Source organism: Eucyclogobius newberryi, unplaced genomic scaffold (genome assembly GCF_026437365.1).
Source record: "Eucyclogobius newberryi isolate DKJ021-1_F unplaced genomic scaffold, fEucNew1.0.hap1 SCAF_1, whole genome shotgun sequence".
NCBI lineage: Eukaryota > Metazoa > Chordata > Actinopteri > Gobiiformes > Gobiidae > Eucyclogobius > Eucyclogobius newberryi.
In genome coordinates this window covers 33,078,626-33,093,964 of record NW_027315723.1, presented here as the reverse complement: position 1 = coordinate 33,093,964, position 15,339 = coordinate 33,078,626, and the positions used below count along the sequence as shown (strand labels likewise).

Below are 15,339 nucleotides of genomic sequence, written 5' to 3'. Positions count from 1 at the left end.
ATTCAAAAGTGTTGATCTCTAATGAAATACCTTTAAAAACCTAGGTTCTTACAGCTTGTCTCCTATGTAGCCAAGTTTAATGCCATGCTGCGGAGCGTTCTATGCAAAGCAATTACATCTCCATGGAGACAAGCAGGTGGAGGACTGTTCACCACAAAAATTACATTTAAAAATGAGACATAAACGTTAACATGTAATAGTCCTACCTCAGTCAGTATGTTCCTGTTGCTGTTTCTCAGATCGGTGAGTGTGTTTCCATGGCCCTTCACAGTCCGGCCCAGACTCTTAAGTGTGTCGTTGAAGGAGCTGAAAGAGTTCTTGACTCTGTCCAGTTCTCCCTGTATGGACTTCAGATCTCCTCCCAGCCGCCCATTGTGATCGTTGTGTCCATCCAAGCGGTTGTTTAGATCGTTGATGTTGACTTTACAGTTTCTGGTGCACTCCTCTACCTCCTCTCTAAGGCGCCCCACTTCCTCCTGCAGATTCGAGCACACTTGGGAGCAGGTGGACTCACCGTTGTCCACTTTCCGTCTCAAATCTGTCAGTTCTATTTGACATTTGTTAAGACTTGTCATTGTGGCGTTGCTAAATTTTCTCAAATCATCTTCGACTCTGCCACAAATCGAACAGTCCTCAATATCCCGTCCTAAGGTTTCCACTTCTGTCACTATCCGATTGAAGCGTTCACCATTGTCCCCCGTGAATCCTTTGATGTTCTTCACGTCATTTGTTAAAATTATCACTCTGTCAATGAGCGAATCTCCGGAAATTGATAAATCATTTAACTTTGTGTTGAATTTCTTGATTTCGTCCTGGTTGGAGATCACTTTCCATTCTAAGGTTTTAACGGTGTCTTCGGTTTTGTGGTGGTCCTTAATTGCCTTCTTCCCACAAGTCTCGTTGCATATTTTTGTCGTTTCTCTGAGCTTTTTATCCAAGAACGATGTGATATTTTCAAACTGGTTCAAGCGCCGGCTATGGTCCCTCACTGTATCTCCAAGAACGGCAATGTCAAGCTCAACTTTTCCGATTTTGAAGCTATTTTCGTCCAAGCGTCCGAGTACAAGATTTCGCAATTGGGTCACATCTCTTTGCACTGTATCTTTTAAGTTGTTGCCAGAATTCGTACATCTCTGCTCCGTTTTCCTCATCGTATTGTTAACCTTTTTCTCCAACTCCCTCAATCTACCATTCAGCCTGTCGTCTGTGACTCTTCCTTTCCCGCCACCGCCAGAACCAGCCAGCTCCTTGTCCAGGCGCCCTTTGATGACGTCACATTTGTTGGACGTGGAGGTGACCCGCGCCTCGGTGTCGGCGAGCCTCTTCTCCAGCTCCTCGAGGGAGTTGCAGCAGGTTTTGGAACGCTCGGATTCGGCGCGGGTGATGTCGAGGCTTGTCCGGACGTGTTGGTCCAAAGAACTGACCAGTTTCTCCAGAGCACGAATGCGATCGCGGTCGTCCTGCTGCTGCCGCCTCAGGTCCTCCACGCCAGCCTGGGTATGAGGGGAAATATACTGAATAATTCATACATCAAACATTTTTCATCATTCATAGCTGTAGGGAATGTATTACGTTATTGTTATTATTATTTTTATTTGGTTGGACATTGAATGGTAATGTTACGTGAGAATGAGATTTCCACATGAGATTCACGCTTTAAACTGTAGATTGTAACTAAGGGCTCATTTCCAGCGGGAGACAGCAGAAACAGCAGAAACAGGCACCGAATGAGCGACATCCATTTCTGAAAATTAGCCTTTAGCTAGATGCCCTTTGGACATGGCATTGGTTACTTTTAAATGTGGCAATGCTCTCTGTTCTGTCCCTTCAAAATAAACTACAATAATAATAGTTGTGGAGCTATGATTTATTCATTCATCCCTCATTGCAATGGAATGTCTGTGCACGTTTTTCTAAGCCCAAGAAAGTCTCAGCGTGTTGGAATAGTGGGTGGCTGTCATCATGTATAATCTACATGTAAGGCTTTACTGTAGAGCAGGGACAGCCGAGTTTGTGATTGGCTTGTGGTTTTGGTGCTTTGCTTGACGACTCGGCAAATTTGGCAGTTAAGACAATACTAAATATCAATACACTCTTCATTAAGGACTGATGCTAAAATTTTGATTTGGAGTTATTTGAACTAGATAATTATGTCTTGATCAAACTAAAAAAAGGGAAAAATGTTTTTTTAGACAAAACAGGTAATCCTTTTTGCACTGACGCTATCACAAAACCACAATAAGATATTCATAAAATGGACGTATAATAAACTGAAGAGCCCATATGAAGACAGAAGCAGACCTGGCAGGAGGAGCAGGACAAAGTGACCCTTCTCTCCAGCTCAGTGAGAATCTGCTCCTTCATAGTGTTCAGCTGAGTCCCAGTGACTCCGTCCTCTCGGCCTCCGCCCTCCAGCTCGTTCCCTCCGTTCACCAGGTGGTTGTTTATGTTCACCAGCGTCTGATCGTGCACCTTTAAAAAGACAACGCACATTTAAGGGGCGCCACTACAGGCAACACATAAGCCCTCAAACTGTCCAATCTGCACCTAAAGATGTTTTATTATTTGATTTAATCCTCTTGCGCTTCCATAGATTTATATAGAATATTGTAACTTGATATCTTCCTTTATAAGATTGTTTTCCTAATCGCCTGTTTTCTGCTTTATTATAGGATATGTTCATGTTAGAGAGGACAGGGCTGAACTACTTTTACATACTTTCTATACAATAATGTGGCGATGCCCAAAGGCAGTAATACATGCTACAGGAGCGTCTTCTCACACAGATGAACTCTACCTCTGTTCTGTTGTAGAGCTGGTCCAGTTTGTTCTGGATGTTGTTGATGGTCTCCTTCATGTGAGGCTGTGCAGAGTCGGACGGGGTTAAGCCTCCAGTCAAACCAGGACTGTCAGGAGAAGATGAAATAAAAGGTGTAATGTTCTGTCAGAGAAAAGGCATAGGCTGTGTGTTGTGAAGACAAACAAAATGAACTGATGACAAACTCTCTAAACAATGTTCTAATACGACGTCTGTGTGGAGATACTACAGTGGACGATCACACACTATGTTCTGTTTTCTTTTAAAGCAAGCTTGTCCAGTCAGACCTATTCAATTTATTAACAACATTAGAAAGATGTGACATAATTCCAGTTTTATGGTAAGAAACATTCTAAAAAAAATGCAAAGAAAATGTTGTTCTGTTCTTGGTTTTATATGTTTGAAATGACTTTTAAAGAATAAGGATGACAATGGTCAAGCTTTGCCAAAACTAATTAAGCCTCTACAAATTACACAGCAGCCATCATTCTTGAACAGAACTAGAGTCTGTCACAAGAATTATAGCTGTTAAACATGAATGTGACTTTAAACTAACTCTATTAAGTGTTTGAAATACCATGTTTAACAATACTTACTCAGACGACCGAGTTCGTATGCGACACCTATGATTGATACAATGGTGAATGTTCCTTTGTTGTACCATGTAGTCTTGTTCTATTTAACCAAATTTTTTGACATTTTTCACCAACAAGTTCACTACTTTGATTAATTTAGTCAGTTAGAAATAGTGATTAAGTTATTCAGACCAAAACCCCATATGAAATACTCTATAAATACTACTATAATGTGGTTCTAAGTATTGAGCGTCACTGTTAAAAATTGCATTCTTTCCTTGATCCATGAAATAAACATATTATTCCATGTCATGTTCCGTAAACACATTATCAAAGCACATGCACATATCCTGTCAAGGGTATTAACTCTGGATGTGAGGACTAACATATTATATTTACTTACAAACCCATACTCCATCTTGTAGACTCATACAAACAAATGGAAACAATATCTACGGCTGTAGATTTGACTGTTTACATGTGGAATTCTCATACGGCCATTAGGGAGTTTGTCTTTTTTAGATAAATACACACTGCTACTCTCTGTCTACACTACTGTCCAGAGAAAATAACATGTACAAAACAAAGGACATGAACAAACTGTTGCTTTCAGAATCCAGGAGTAGAAGAATAATGCATTGACTTTATAAAGCACCTTTCTAGATACTCAAAATGCATTTATTCATCCATAAAATATGTTTTATTTCAGTTGTACGTACAGTTTTTGGTTGATGCCGTTGATGGTGGTCTGCATGTTGTGGAGGTTTTTGGTCAGGCCTCGAATCGTCTCCTCCAGCTGCCGGATTTTCTCATTGTCGCCTGCAAGAAGAAAAAAAAACGTTTTTCTAGGACTCAAAACTCCTACCATGACACAATAAATGGAAACCTTAGAAGCACACCTCTGGCAGCAGGAAAGAAAGTCATAAAAAATAAATGGATGACACAAACTGAACCAACAATCGAGGACAGGATCGACATCATAATTCAGAAAACAGAAAAAAGAAGGATTTATTTGAAAATTTTACTTTTTGACAGAAAGACAAAATGTGCCATAATTTCATTTAATTCTATGTCTTGATTTAATTTTTTTGGGTGTTAAAATATATATATATATATATATATATATATATATATATATATATATATATATATATATATATATATTTGCTCTCTCTGTATTTAACGTGTCTGTGTTTAAAATTTAAAAACTGAAAAAATTAAAATTGAAGTATAGAAGAAGCTATCCATTACAATTCAAGCTGGACAATTCTTACATTTTACAAGCTGGAGTTGCTGCTGGAGCCAATTGCTTTTAATACATATATAAATGGACTTTAGTTTTATTTCTATTTCCTTTTATAGTACTTTCATATATTTTTGTTCTTCTTTTTTTATACGCACTAATGGAAGGCACTTTTGTTCAGTTGTAAAGCGCTTTAAAAATACACAATCTCTCTTACACATAACACAAAAAATCCCCATCATTCTCCTCGTTTTCACCACTGCTTTTAGACTGTGGCTCCACCAAACTATTGACGCCAAAGGGACAAAATGCATGTATTCACTATTTTTACTGCTCCTGGTTTATTTGTAAGTATTTGCCTCACTCTCAGCTGGAATGTGTTGATATTGGAGCATTGAGTATTTTGTTAAACTGAGAAACAATGTTGACCTCTAATAGTGGAGGGTCGAGCAGAGAAAGTTACATGACAGTATGGACATATGGACATGGGTTTCTGCAGTTGCAAAGCTTAAAACATGAAGTACATACAGTATACAGACATGTTTGTTTCTGTAGTTTAAGTTTGGAGATCAGCAGAGATACAGCTCTAGCTCTGAAACATGAGATGGCAAAATAAATGTACTCAAGAGCGTGTTTAAAGGCTGATAACAACACAAAAAATGCATCATATTTGTCCTTTAAGTTTGTATTGTTTGTACCTGCTCCTCCTCTCTGCCCTCCTCCTCCTCCTCCTCCTCCTCCTCCTCCTCCTCCAGGGATGTGGCCCGTTTGTGTGACTCTGGGACGTCCCGTGTGCGTCGTCGTGGGAACCCTCGGCCCCTCATGGCAGTCTTCGCCGGAGTAACCGTGGCAACACTTCCACTCCATCTCCGTCACCATCTTGTAAGCCACCTTGTACCGCGGCCTCCTGTACGTCCGGTATCTGAGCACAGCCACACAACAGTTTCACACGACATTCCCATGAGACGAGACACTGGCAAGAGGTCCTATATCAGGCTGTACAATTGTATTATTAGGCCCGAGCGCCACAAGCTGGCGAGAGGCCTATTAATCTCGTAAGGCCGTGCAAAGCACGGCTGCGAAATCGACCGCGAAGCGCTCGCCCACTTCCAAACACTCACTAACGCACTCCTTCACTCACGCACGCCCCGTGCATACTAATTAGTAGTAGGAAAATGGAACTTTACCGTTGTAAACGGGCGAAGCCCGTGCAAAAGTACGCACTAAACGAGCACTTCGCGGTCGTCATCCCCATATAAAGCACTCATTTGCGCTAAGTAGCTCACGAATACGTTCCCCATCTCTTGCATGTTCCGTGCATATAAGCATGTAATGCAAAAATTGAACATTATTACTGTATAGAGGGCCAAAAACACAAAGTGGGCGGAGCCCACTCAAAATTAACGACAGTACCCGTCAGTGACCAGGGACCCACACCATGAGGTAGGAAAGCGCGAGCGCTTTCCGAAAATGTATAGTTTATGATATTTGAAAAATGGGAAACATTGTTTTCGCATCGGAATATTATTCTTTCTTTCTTTCTTTCTTCTTCTTCTTCTTCTTCTTCTTCTTCTTCTTCTTCTTCTTCTTCTTCTTCTTCTTCTTCTTCTTCTTCTTCTTCTTCTTCTTCTTCTTCTTCTTCTTCTTCTTCTTCTTCTTCTTCTTCTTCTTCTTCTTCTTCTTCTTCTTCTTCTTCTTCTTCTTCTTCTTCTTCTTCTTCTTCTTCTTCTTCTTCTTCTTCTCGGGACCAACCCCCCTATTTTTCACCCAGTGAACGTTGACGAAAAGTCACAAAAATTAGCACACCTCTAAAAATCGTGCCTCTCTACATTCTGGCTATTTCCTTTTTCTAAAGTTAAAAAAAATTGCGCGTCAGCGCCCCCAAATGTACCAAAAATGCATTGAGAGATGGGAAATGACCCAAAAAAAATCTGATCGTAGAATCATGAAAATTGGCGCAGAGGTAGACGGTGACAAGAGAAGTAAAAAATATCATTACGGCAACGCCGTCCGCCCAACCAAATGTCGGCCATATTGCTTCAAAAATGGCTAAACATGACTTCGGAGTTTTTCCAAACGTCGTACTTTTACGAACTCCTCCCAGGGCGGTGGCCCTAAAAAGCTGAAATTTGGTGAAAATGGTACTGAGGAGTGGGACATCAAAAGTTATCCAAATTACATTGATACCTCTCACGGTCTCTGTGCGGCGAAGCCGCAAACTATAGCAAGAATTTCAGAAATCTCCCAAATTTAACATTTCTGCCGTTTGCGCAGATAAAGTCCGAATTGCGTCAAATTAGAATCAGTTGTTAAACTCTTTGCCCTAAACCTACTTGAAGTGAAATAAATCAATTTGGAGCCACAGCGCCCCCTACAGATTTTATATGGAGGTTAAATATTTAGTTTTGAGAAATTATATGAAATTTGACACACAACTCAATTTTGGCATCCCCATAAAAAAAGTCAATGAGACCCATGTCATAATTGTTATGGCTTTGCCGTAACGATGACCGAAACCTTCCATGTTATTCCAATGGGGAAATCGCCAGAACATGTTTACACTTTAGACTTTCACAAACTCCTCTTAGGGCGTTAGCCCTATTAACCTATAATTTGGTGAGACTCATCTTCAGGACCATCAAAAGTTATCCACATTTTTATTCAAAGAGTCACGGTGTCTGTGCGGCAAAGCCGCACATTTTGCCAAGAATTCAAAATAAAATTGCTTTTTGATGGTAAAACAAAGGGGAGAAGATGTGACAGCGTCACAGATTCAGCAGTAGGCGTAATAAAACGACAATTGGGGCGCGTTAGCGCCCCCTCCTCTTGCGGCGTGGCGGCGGTGTGGCGGCGGCGTGGCGAGGGCCGATCATTGCCGCTTGCGGCTATATTTTATTATTTATTATTTTAAATGAATGTATTTACTGTCATTGTAACACATTGATACACTTCTCAGAGAGACACAACGGCTCAACACTTTGGTCACATTTTATAATAACTACACCCTAACTGCGTAATTAATAACTCCTAACCATTTTTAAACTATTAATTATAAATGTAGCCTTTGTTCATGCTTCATTAACAAAAAAACTGACTGATTAAACAGTTAACAGCAAACTGCACTTGGATGTGGCTGACAACATGTGAAAAACTTTAAAAATGACTCCTGTGTTTGTGTCATGATGCTAATGCTAACGCTAATTTATTGAATATGAAAAATTTGATGAAATATATGTCACAAACTGAAATAATCTCACATTAAAAACAATTGGGTCGTCTTTACTTAATTTTTTCTAATTGACTGTTTCTTATAAAAAGACACAAACACTTACAAACATGCAAGTGTTCACCTCATTTGTCAAAGTCTTTAAGCAAAAACCCATAAAGAGTTGAAGAGGAAATGATTATGATTCCTGTTGCCGTGAGCCAGCGCCCCGGCGTGAGCCCAGACCAGTGCTCATGGAAACCAGCCTCATGGTGCAGTTATTATGAGCTGGAACCACCCCTTTTTCTCTGTACACTCATGTGCTCTATATTGTGGCAATTCCAGTTCCACTTTAACATGTGAATTTATCCACTGTTCCAAAACGGTCAAAATTTAGTTGTAGCCCATATGACATATGAGTGCAACATATCAGAAGCGAATGGGGTCGTTTTAGAAGAGTTATGCTTTTCTAAATGTGGAACCAACGGCAGGAAGAGGACTTTCTGGCCTTTTTTCCTTGCGAAGGAACAGGGCAAACCACTCTGCCACTGGACATGACTGCGAGGGCAAAGTATAAGAGCAGAAATCCCACAGCGAGCTGCCTACAGTGGACTTTAATGTCAAATGACTCATAAGATGTTGGAAAATTCCAAACCGTGCTGCTGATGGATTGGATTAAAGGCGCTCTGTGAACTTGAAATGTTATTCCAGTTCCTTTTTCCAGAAGCATTTGAACTGCACTAAATCTATGTAATGTCCCAGAGCTCATGTTTAATCTGGCAACTTTCTGGCCATTTTATGTGTAGTCGTATCACTAATGTCACTCTGCGCTACATTATAAGTCACTGCGATGAAAGTGAGTGATTTTATTGCAGAAGTGTAACAAGTAGCGTTGAATTAAGCTTGGTTTTCAGCTTGCCAACGTACTATTGCTCCTCCAGGTAAAGCAGCTTGCATTTCAGAGCCACAGAAAACACTTTATCTTCCAGTTTTTTGGGCCCGAGAGCATGAGAATACAGAGCCTGATGCGGTCTCATTATGAAAACACAAACGGGGGCTGAGAGGCGCAGACGGGAGACGCAGAAAGGAGGAAAAGTCATGAAAACAATATACTTTCAGGACTAGTTTTTATAGCAATAACCTTTGACCTTCCATCACTACTTAAAGATGCACTATGTGACTTTTGGGGAAGACTCGCTCACTTGTAATATGGATGTTTTCCTTTATTTATTCTCTTTTTTTCCTTTTTTGAGCAATAAAAGCACCTGTAATAAAGTAAATGCACGATAGTTAAGTCTAATGCACTCTACTGGATGACTAGTTTCACTCTAATCCAAGTATTTTGGGGGTGAAACGTTAATCTGGTCGAATTGTACATCTCGCTCCATATCTGAGAGGCGAATGTTCACTGAGGCTCATTCTTGAAATAGTCCAGGTTTAAAGTGAAGCCCTTTGAAGACGGGGATCAAGAAATGCTCAGGAGAAAACGCAAACATCTCCAACGTGTTTGAAATAAAGATTTACCAGTGTGTCATGACAAGTACAGCACTTTGTCTTGTTGCTGTGTCGAGGCCAGATAAACTGTACTGAAGGCTGTTGATGTCAGGGTCCCCGCTCAAACACATGACTCACAGTTCAGTCAAACAGCCCTTTGTTCGTGCAACATTACATCTGAGCGGTAAATGAGATTCTATTAAAAGATTACTGATCAATTGTCAATACAAAATCAAGTATTGCGTGTTTTCCTTCAGTCATGTGACCACACCGATGCGTTTGTTGTGCGTTTCAGACATTTCAGGGTCTTAGAAACGTTCAAATCAGCAACACTTCACCCTGAACTGTATCTGTTGTGTCTATCTTCTCATGTACTTTGATTTATCCACTATTTATAGCAAGGGATTACATCTGACTGAAAGGGAAAACAGAGCCTAAATGTAATACTGGTAATGTGAGCGTAAAACCTTTTCCCTCTTTAACAGATCCTTTTGGGAATGTTAGAAAAGATTGGCTTTGGTCTGTTCCTTTCTGGCCCTGGTTCTGTCTCGCTCCAGACACTTCTGACCAGACGAGTGTAAGTCCAACAGACATGAAAGAGAGACAGAAGGAGGAGGGAGGGAGAGAGAGGGGGGGACAGAAAGAAGGAGAGAGAAGAGAGGGGGGAAAGACAGAAAGAGACATTGAAGAGAGAAAGAGGAGGAAGAGCGATAGAAAAGAAAGAGAGGACAGGAAAGCAAGAGAAGGAATAAGAGCTAGAGATGAAAAATAGAAGAAACACAGGACTCGAGGAGAGAGAGAGAGAGAGAGAGAGAGAGGGAGAGAGAGAGGGAGAGAGAGAGGGAGAGAGAGAACAGGAAGTCTCAGATTAGCTGAGAATACAAGTGAATCAAAGGACACATTAAACTGCAGGACTCACGCCACTCTGGGACACTGGCCCCACGTGCACCGCTGGTAATCCGGTTTGACGTACGTCTCCACACCGTCCTCCATCACACAGCTGACTGTGCGCGTCACCACGTACGCACACCAGTTCCTGTCCAGGGCCAGAGAAACAACGTTAGTGCCACATGAAGATTTCCCCTTGTTTCAGTCGTGGATCGAGTTCCTAAAACGGTGGAATAATCCAAATGTGCTGTTGTTGTTGTTTATTGTTCACGCCATTTCATTAGGTGAGTGCCAGTTTCAGAAGAAAACAAACAAACTGAAAATAAATTAACATAAATACAAGTCCCAACTTATGACTGTAAAGCATCATCCTTATGGGCACAAGCAAAAAGAACAGGAAGAAGATAATTATACTAACCCTGCTCATAAAAAAATAACCATGATTTAAATTACGCTCCAATCAATATCAAAAAGTGTGTAGTTATTATAGGAAACACATTCTGTTATGTATATTATGTGAGTTTGTTGCACTTCAAAGCTTGGAGTAAAGTAGCTTTTAAAACATGAATCACAAAACATTTCTAATAAAAGATAAAGGTCTAATACGTCCTCTGCTGATGAACCTTTCACAGATTGTGGACTTATTTCAATGAGGACAGTGCGTGTCAATCAATGTGTCAGCAGCAGCTTCACCATAAATATCTCTCGCAATGCATTGTGGTCAATATTGTCTAGTGACCATCACTGCACACCACTTTTCAAAGTGCATTGTGGGACATTTTGAGTGCACTATTTTTTTACCTGTGAGACATTCGGACTGCACTGCAAAATGGCGTGAGCCCTAAATAGTGTCCTCTGTAGAGAACAGTGCGGACATTCAGCAGCATTTTCTACCGCTTGGTCCCTTTCGGGGTCACGGGTGACTGGAGCCTATCCCAGTGACTTCGGGCCTTAGGCGGGGTACATCCTGGACAGTGGCCAACTTGTCGCAGGGCCAACACAGAGACATAGACATTACAGACATTTCACGCTCATATTCATTCACTAGGGCCAATTTAGAGTCACCAATCTTACCTAACACATGCATGTCTTTGGACGGTGGGAGGAAGCCGGAGAGAACCCACGGCAACACGGGGAGGACATGCAAACTCCACCCAGAGAGATCATGTGATGTTGGTCTGGTCCGGGAATCGAACCCATGATCTCCTTCTTGGGAAGCAAGAGCGCTAACCGCCTTTGCCACCGTGCACATATTTTTTTTATTTATTTTAAATAACTCTTCTTGTCATTTTAAACTCTTATTTTTCAGAATGTCTTCACAACTGCAACTTAACGGAAAGTAAAACTATGATAAATGTTTCCCCCAAAGTTCCCATCCAACAAAGTCAAACGTTCACTTTTTTCTCAATAATTGAGGGCCGTAAACTGTCATAGAGTGAGTTTTTGTAGAATCTCCTTTGAGTTTTGGCAGAGCGAAGATCATCTCAAGATAACTTCAACAATGGCGCGCTTTGTGTCTTAATCGACATCCAGCCATGACTTCTAACAACATCAAGCTGTTCTGGGAATTAGCAATTAAACATCTGGCACGCCGCATGCTTTTCCCGCACTTTTTTGCATGTTCAGTGTTTGATACTGAAGTAAATCGATTGAAGAGACACATGTACGACCACATCATCGGATGAACACAGCTTCCACTTCACAATCCAAAATAAATCTGATCTTTTTGACATTCAGACTGCTAATGAGCTCCATTTACCCATTCATCACGCACGTGTCATGCTTTTTGTTACTGCCTGAGTAATCTTAAAATAACAGCATTCCTGATCTTGGTGTCCCGGCGTCCTTAACTGTCGGCACTCCCTCCCTCACTCCTCCTCATCTCCACGACCTCTCGTGACCTCTGCATTTCTGTCCTTGTAGCAGGAGAAAGTTTAGGGCCATTTAGCCTCTTTCTCAATCATCATTTTCATATTAAGATCCCGAGCTCCTATTATGGTCACTTACTGTCACTCCAGCGTTCAGAGTTTATGGAGAGGAGCTGGAGATGGAGCAGTGCAAAGGCAATAACCTCTGATTGAATGTGTTGTTTTTCTCCTACAGGAGGTGAAACTCAGATACTTATCAATACTAGATCTGGGCCCATTGAAATACTCATTTGTACAAGTATCATTACTACAAAAAAGGAGAACTTTGACTTTTCCTCAACAGGTTTAGAATCCTCCTGAGCTTTATCAGAACTGGACTATAAGTCGCACCTTTTTTCATAATTTTGGCCGAGGTGTGACTTATACTTATATTTATACTTATACTTGTACTCCAGAGCGACTTATATTTAATTAAGCCACTCCAGTGATAAAAACACATTTCTTTAGACAAAATCATGTAATTTTAACCCAAAAGCAACAGTAGTCTCTTTAATATTATCATTTGGTCTGGTAATAGTTCTGAAACTGTTCGTCTCAAAATGACTCTAACATCAGATATTATTAGACATCCATGGTGGGTACGGTGTTCAGAATGTGGTGTTACCATGACACTCTGAGGTGAACTTGTACGTTGGCTGTGATGTAAATCACACGGTCAGGGCTCGATGGCGATAAGCCGCATGTGTGAACACATCCTGCTGCTCGCTGCCGTCTCCCGGGGCCTCAGCTATGAAAACAAGCAGACCCCGACTACAGATGAAGTGCAGCTACTATCACTGGTATTTTCTCCTCACAAGGTCAAGGTCAAGGTCATATTTTTCCATGCAGCGCATTTAAAACGACCAGCGGTGCCCAAAGTGCTTCACACAGCAGCGACATATATCACAAAATACAAGGCTTAGGGCGAGTACAATTAAAACAAAAACAACAACAATTCTTACATAAAGTGCAATGAAGTGGGTCTGTAACTATATAAAACTGTTAAGAGACTTTCTGTTTCTAATGTTTTGTGTGAACTGTTCCTGAAGTTGGAAGCAAAGAAAAGGCTCAGTCGCCTCTGCTTTTCAGTTTGTGGACCTCATCTCTGTAGCAAGAACAAATAAGAGCGTCGTGCATCATCCAAGAAAGTTCTCCTTTACATTTGGAGACTCGCTAGGGCCAAACGGGAATCGCACCGTGTCTTTGAGCAAGGCACGTCCCGACATCGCTGGTGTGAAAGATCGACACACAACGAAGCCTAAGAGTCCGCGGCACATTTCCCTCTTCCTGCTCCACGTGGATATTCCAACAACTCGGACACGTGCGTCGCTCAAGTCCGCTTCAGCAATGCTCACGTTTCTTCATAAGGAAAAGGACACAGTGGTCGTGCCTCTTGCCCCACATCTAGAAGCTCGCAGGTTCAATCGACGATAATTGAAATAGTCGTCAACTGAACAATCGTTTTCTGTGCCATACATAGACACCAAAGCGAGTCATGTGATGAGAGAAGAGGTTTTTATGACAGACAGAGCAGCAAGTAACGACGCAAGAAACACTACAATTTTAGTTTTTTGTTTTGTTAAAAATCTCATTTGCTGGCCTTTTACGATCCGAACAACCAATCGATTAATCGAAAGAAACAACTAACAGATGAGTCGATTCATCCAAAAAATTGCTAGTTGCATAGACCAGATGGATCTTTTCTGTGTGAATCCAGCACCTCACAACTGTTTTATATCACTTCCCAGATGCTCGATGTTTCCAAAACGAGAGATACTGGAGATAGTTGACATGTCTTATCGACTGACTAATATATAGCTATTATTAGCTGACTAAAAGGGGGTGTGGCAAAGTATCTCTATGTATCTAACCCAAACCGCAAAGGAGGACATGAAAGAACAACTATTTATACAGAAAAGTACTCGCAAACAGTGTATTTATATGTCAGATTAAACTCATGAGTCACTCTCGCTAACTCTCTCCATATCTTCTCGTTTTTGCTGCTGTCCCGTCCCACATAAATCCTTACACACATTTTTGGTCAATCGCAGCCCCAGATAACACACAGTTTGTCGATTCACACCCAAAAAGACAACAGTTTGGTGTAAACAGTGACGTTTGTCTACAGAGTTTACGACAGAGCAAGTGTTTTCCATTACAAGCCGATCAGACAGAGTCGTTACACAAACATTGGACCGTTTCCATAAATAACTGTGACAAGCGAGGGCGGCGTCGGAGGAAAAGACTAAAGAACTGTACACGTGAACTGGGACGGACTGGCTGAAAGTCCCATTCATTCGTTCTGCATGACAAGTTCTTTTTGGAACAGAGGAATGGGGAAACTCCAAATGAGCAGCATGTGATGTCATCCCAACTGTAGCCACAAGAGGTCAGTAAATGTGCGATTGGCTGTGATTACCGTCATTTTTGGTGGTCAGTATTTATCGTGGGCGCTTTTTCTTGGTACTGGAAGGGGACTTTTTGTTATTTTTCTGCACTACGATAAGATTTGTGCTGTAGACGGTTGAATAAATAACTTATATGACTCACTAACTACTTAAGTGTTTCTTTCTGCTATTCATTATTTGCAAGTAAAAAAATGTTTTCTTAAATTTACTGTACATTTAGAATAGTTTTTGAAGTACTTTGGCTTTAGTTTATTATGGAAACAGCTGTCATTAACACAGTAATCTAAGAAACTAACAATATCTGCTTTAATGTCTATTTAATCCACTGTAGATTTGTTTTTTTGATACTGTATCACTGTAAATTCAACTAAATTAGAGCTTAAAGTCGAGTCTGAGAGCTCTGTGGGTTATTTCCATTCAGAACGGCCGAGCACAGCTAGACCTGATTATGCGTGATTGTTGATTGTTGTTGCCAAATGAGACGTAATGCATTCTTGTGTGCAGTCGGTGGCTCTAATTTGCATGGCAGATGTACAGTAGACCAGACGCTTTCCATCATCTCTGGAGTGTTCACAGAGTATCAAATAAATCTGAATATTTGTGATCCGCTGAACCTGCAGACATTACCGGATTGGACATAAGTGTTTTTTTGGTTGGAAGTGTGGAGTGCATTTCTGAACAGACTGGGATCATTAGAGAAGCTTGAAGCCTCATCCAGATACATGGAAATCTACTGTGTATGTGTGTGTGTGTGTGTGTGTGTGTGTGTGTGTGCATCCTTTTCCTAGCGTTTGATCATGT

General features: G+C 41.0%; 1 protein-coding gene across 1 annotated transcript in view; it reads right to left on the bottom strand.

Annotated features, from left to right (window-relative positions):
• Positions 1–15,339, bottom strand: part of emilin1a (elastin microfibril interfacer 1a) — a 60,236-nt gene that overhangs the window by 8,861 nt on the left and 36,036 nt on the right. The window contains exons 2-7 of the mRNA XM_072443972.1: positions 10,255–10,371; positions 5,335–5,558; positions 4,113–4,212; positions 2,798–2,906; positions 2,302–2,472; positions 207–1,493 (exon numbers count right to left, since the gene is read on the bottom strand). Coding sequence (XP_072300073.1) covers positions 207–1,493; positions 2,302–2,472; positions 2,798–2,906; positions 4,113–4,212; positions 5,335–5,558; positions 10,255–10,371 — 2,008 coding nt within the window. The remainder of the gene's footprint in view (positions 1–206; positions 1,494–2,301; positions 2,473–2,797; positions 2,907–4,112; positions 4,213–5,334; positions 5,559–10,254; positions 10,372–15,339) is intronic.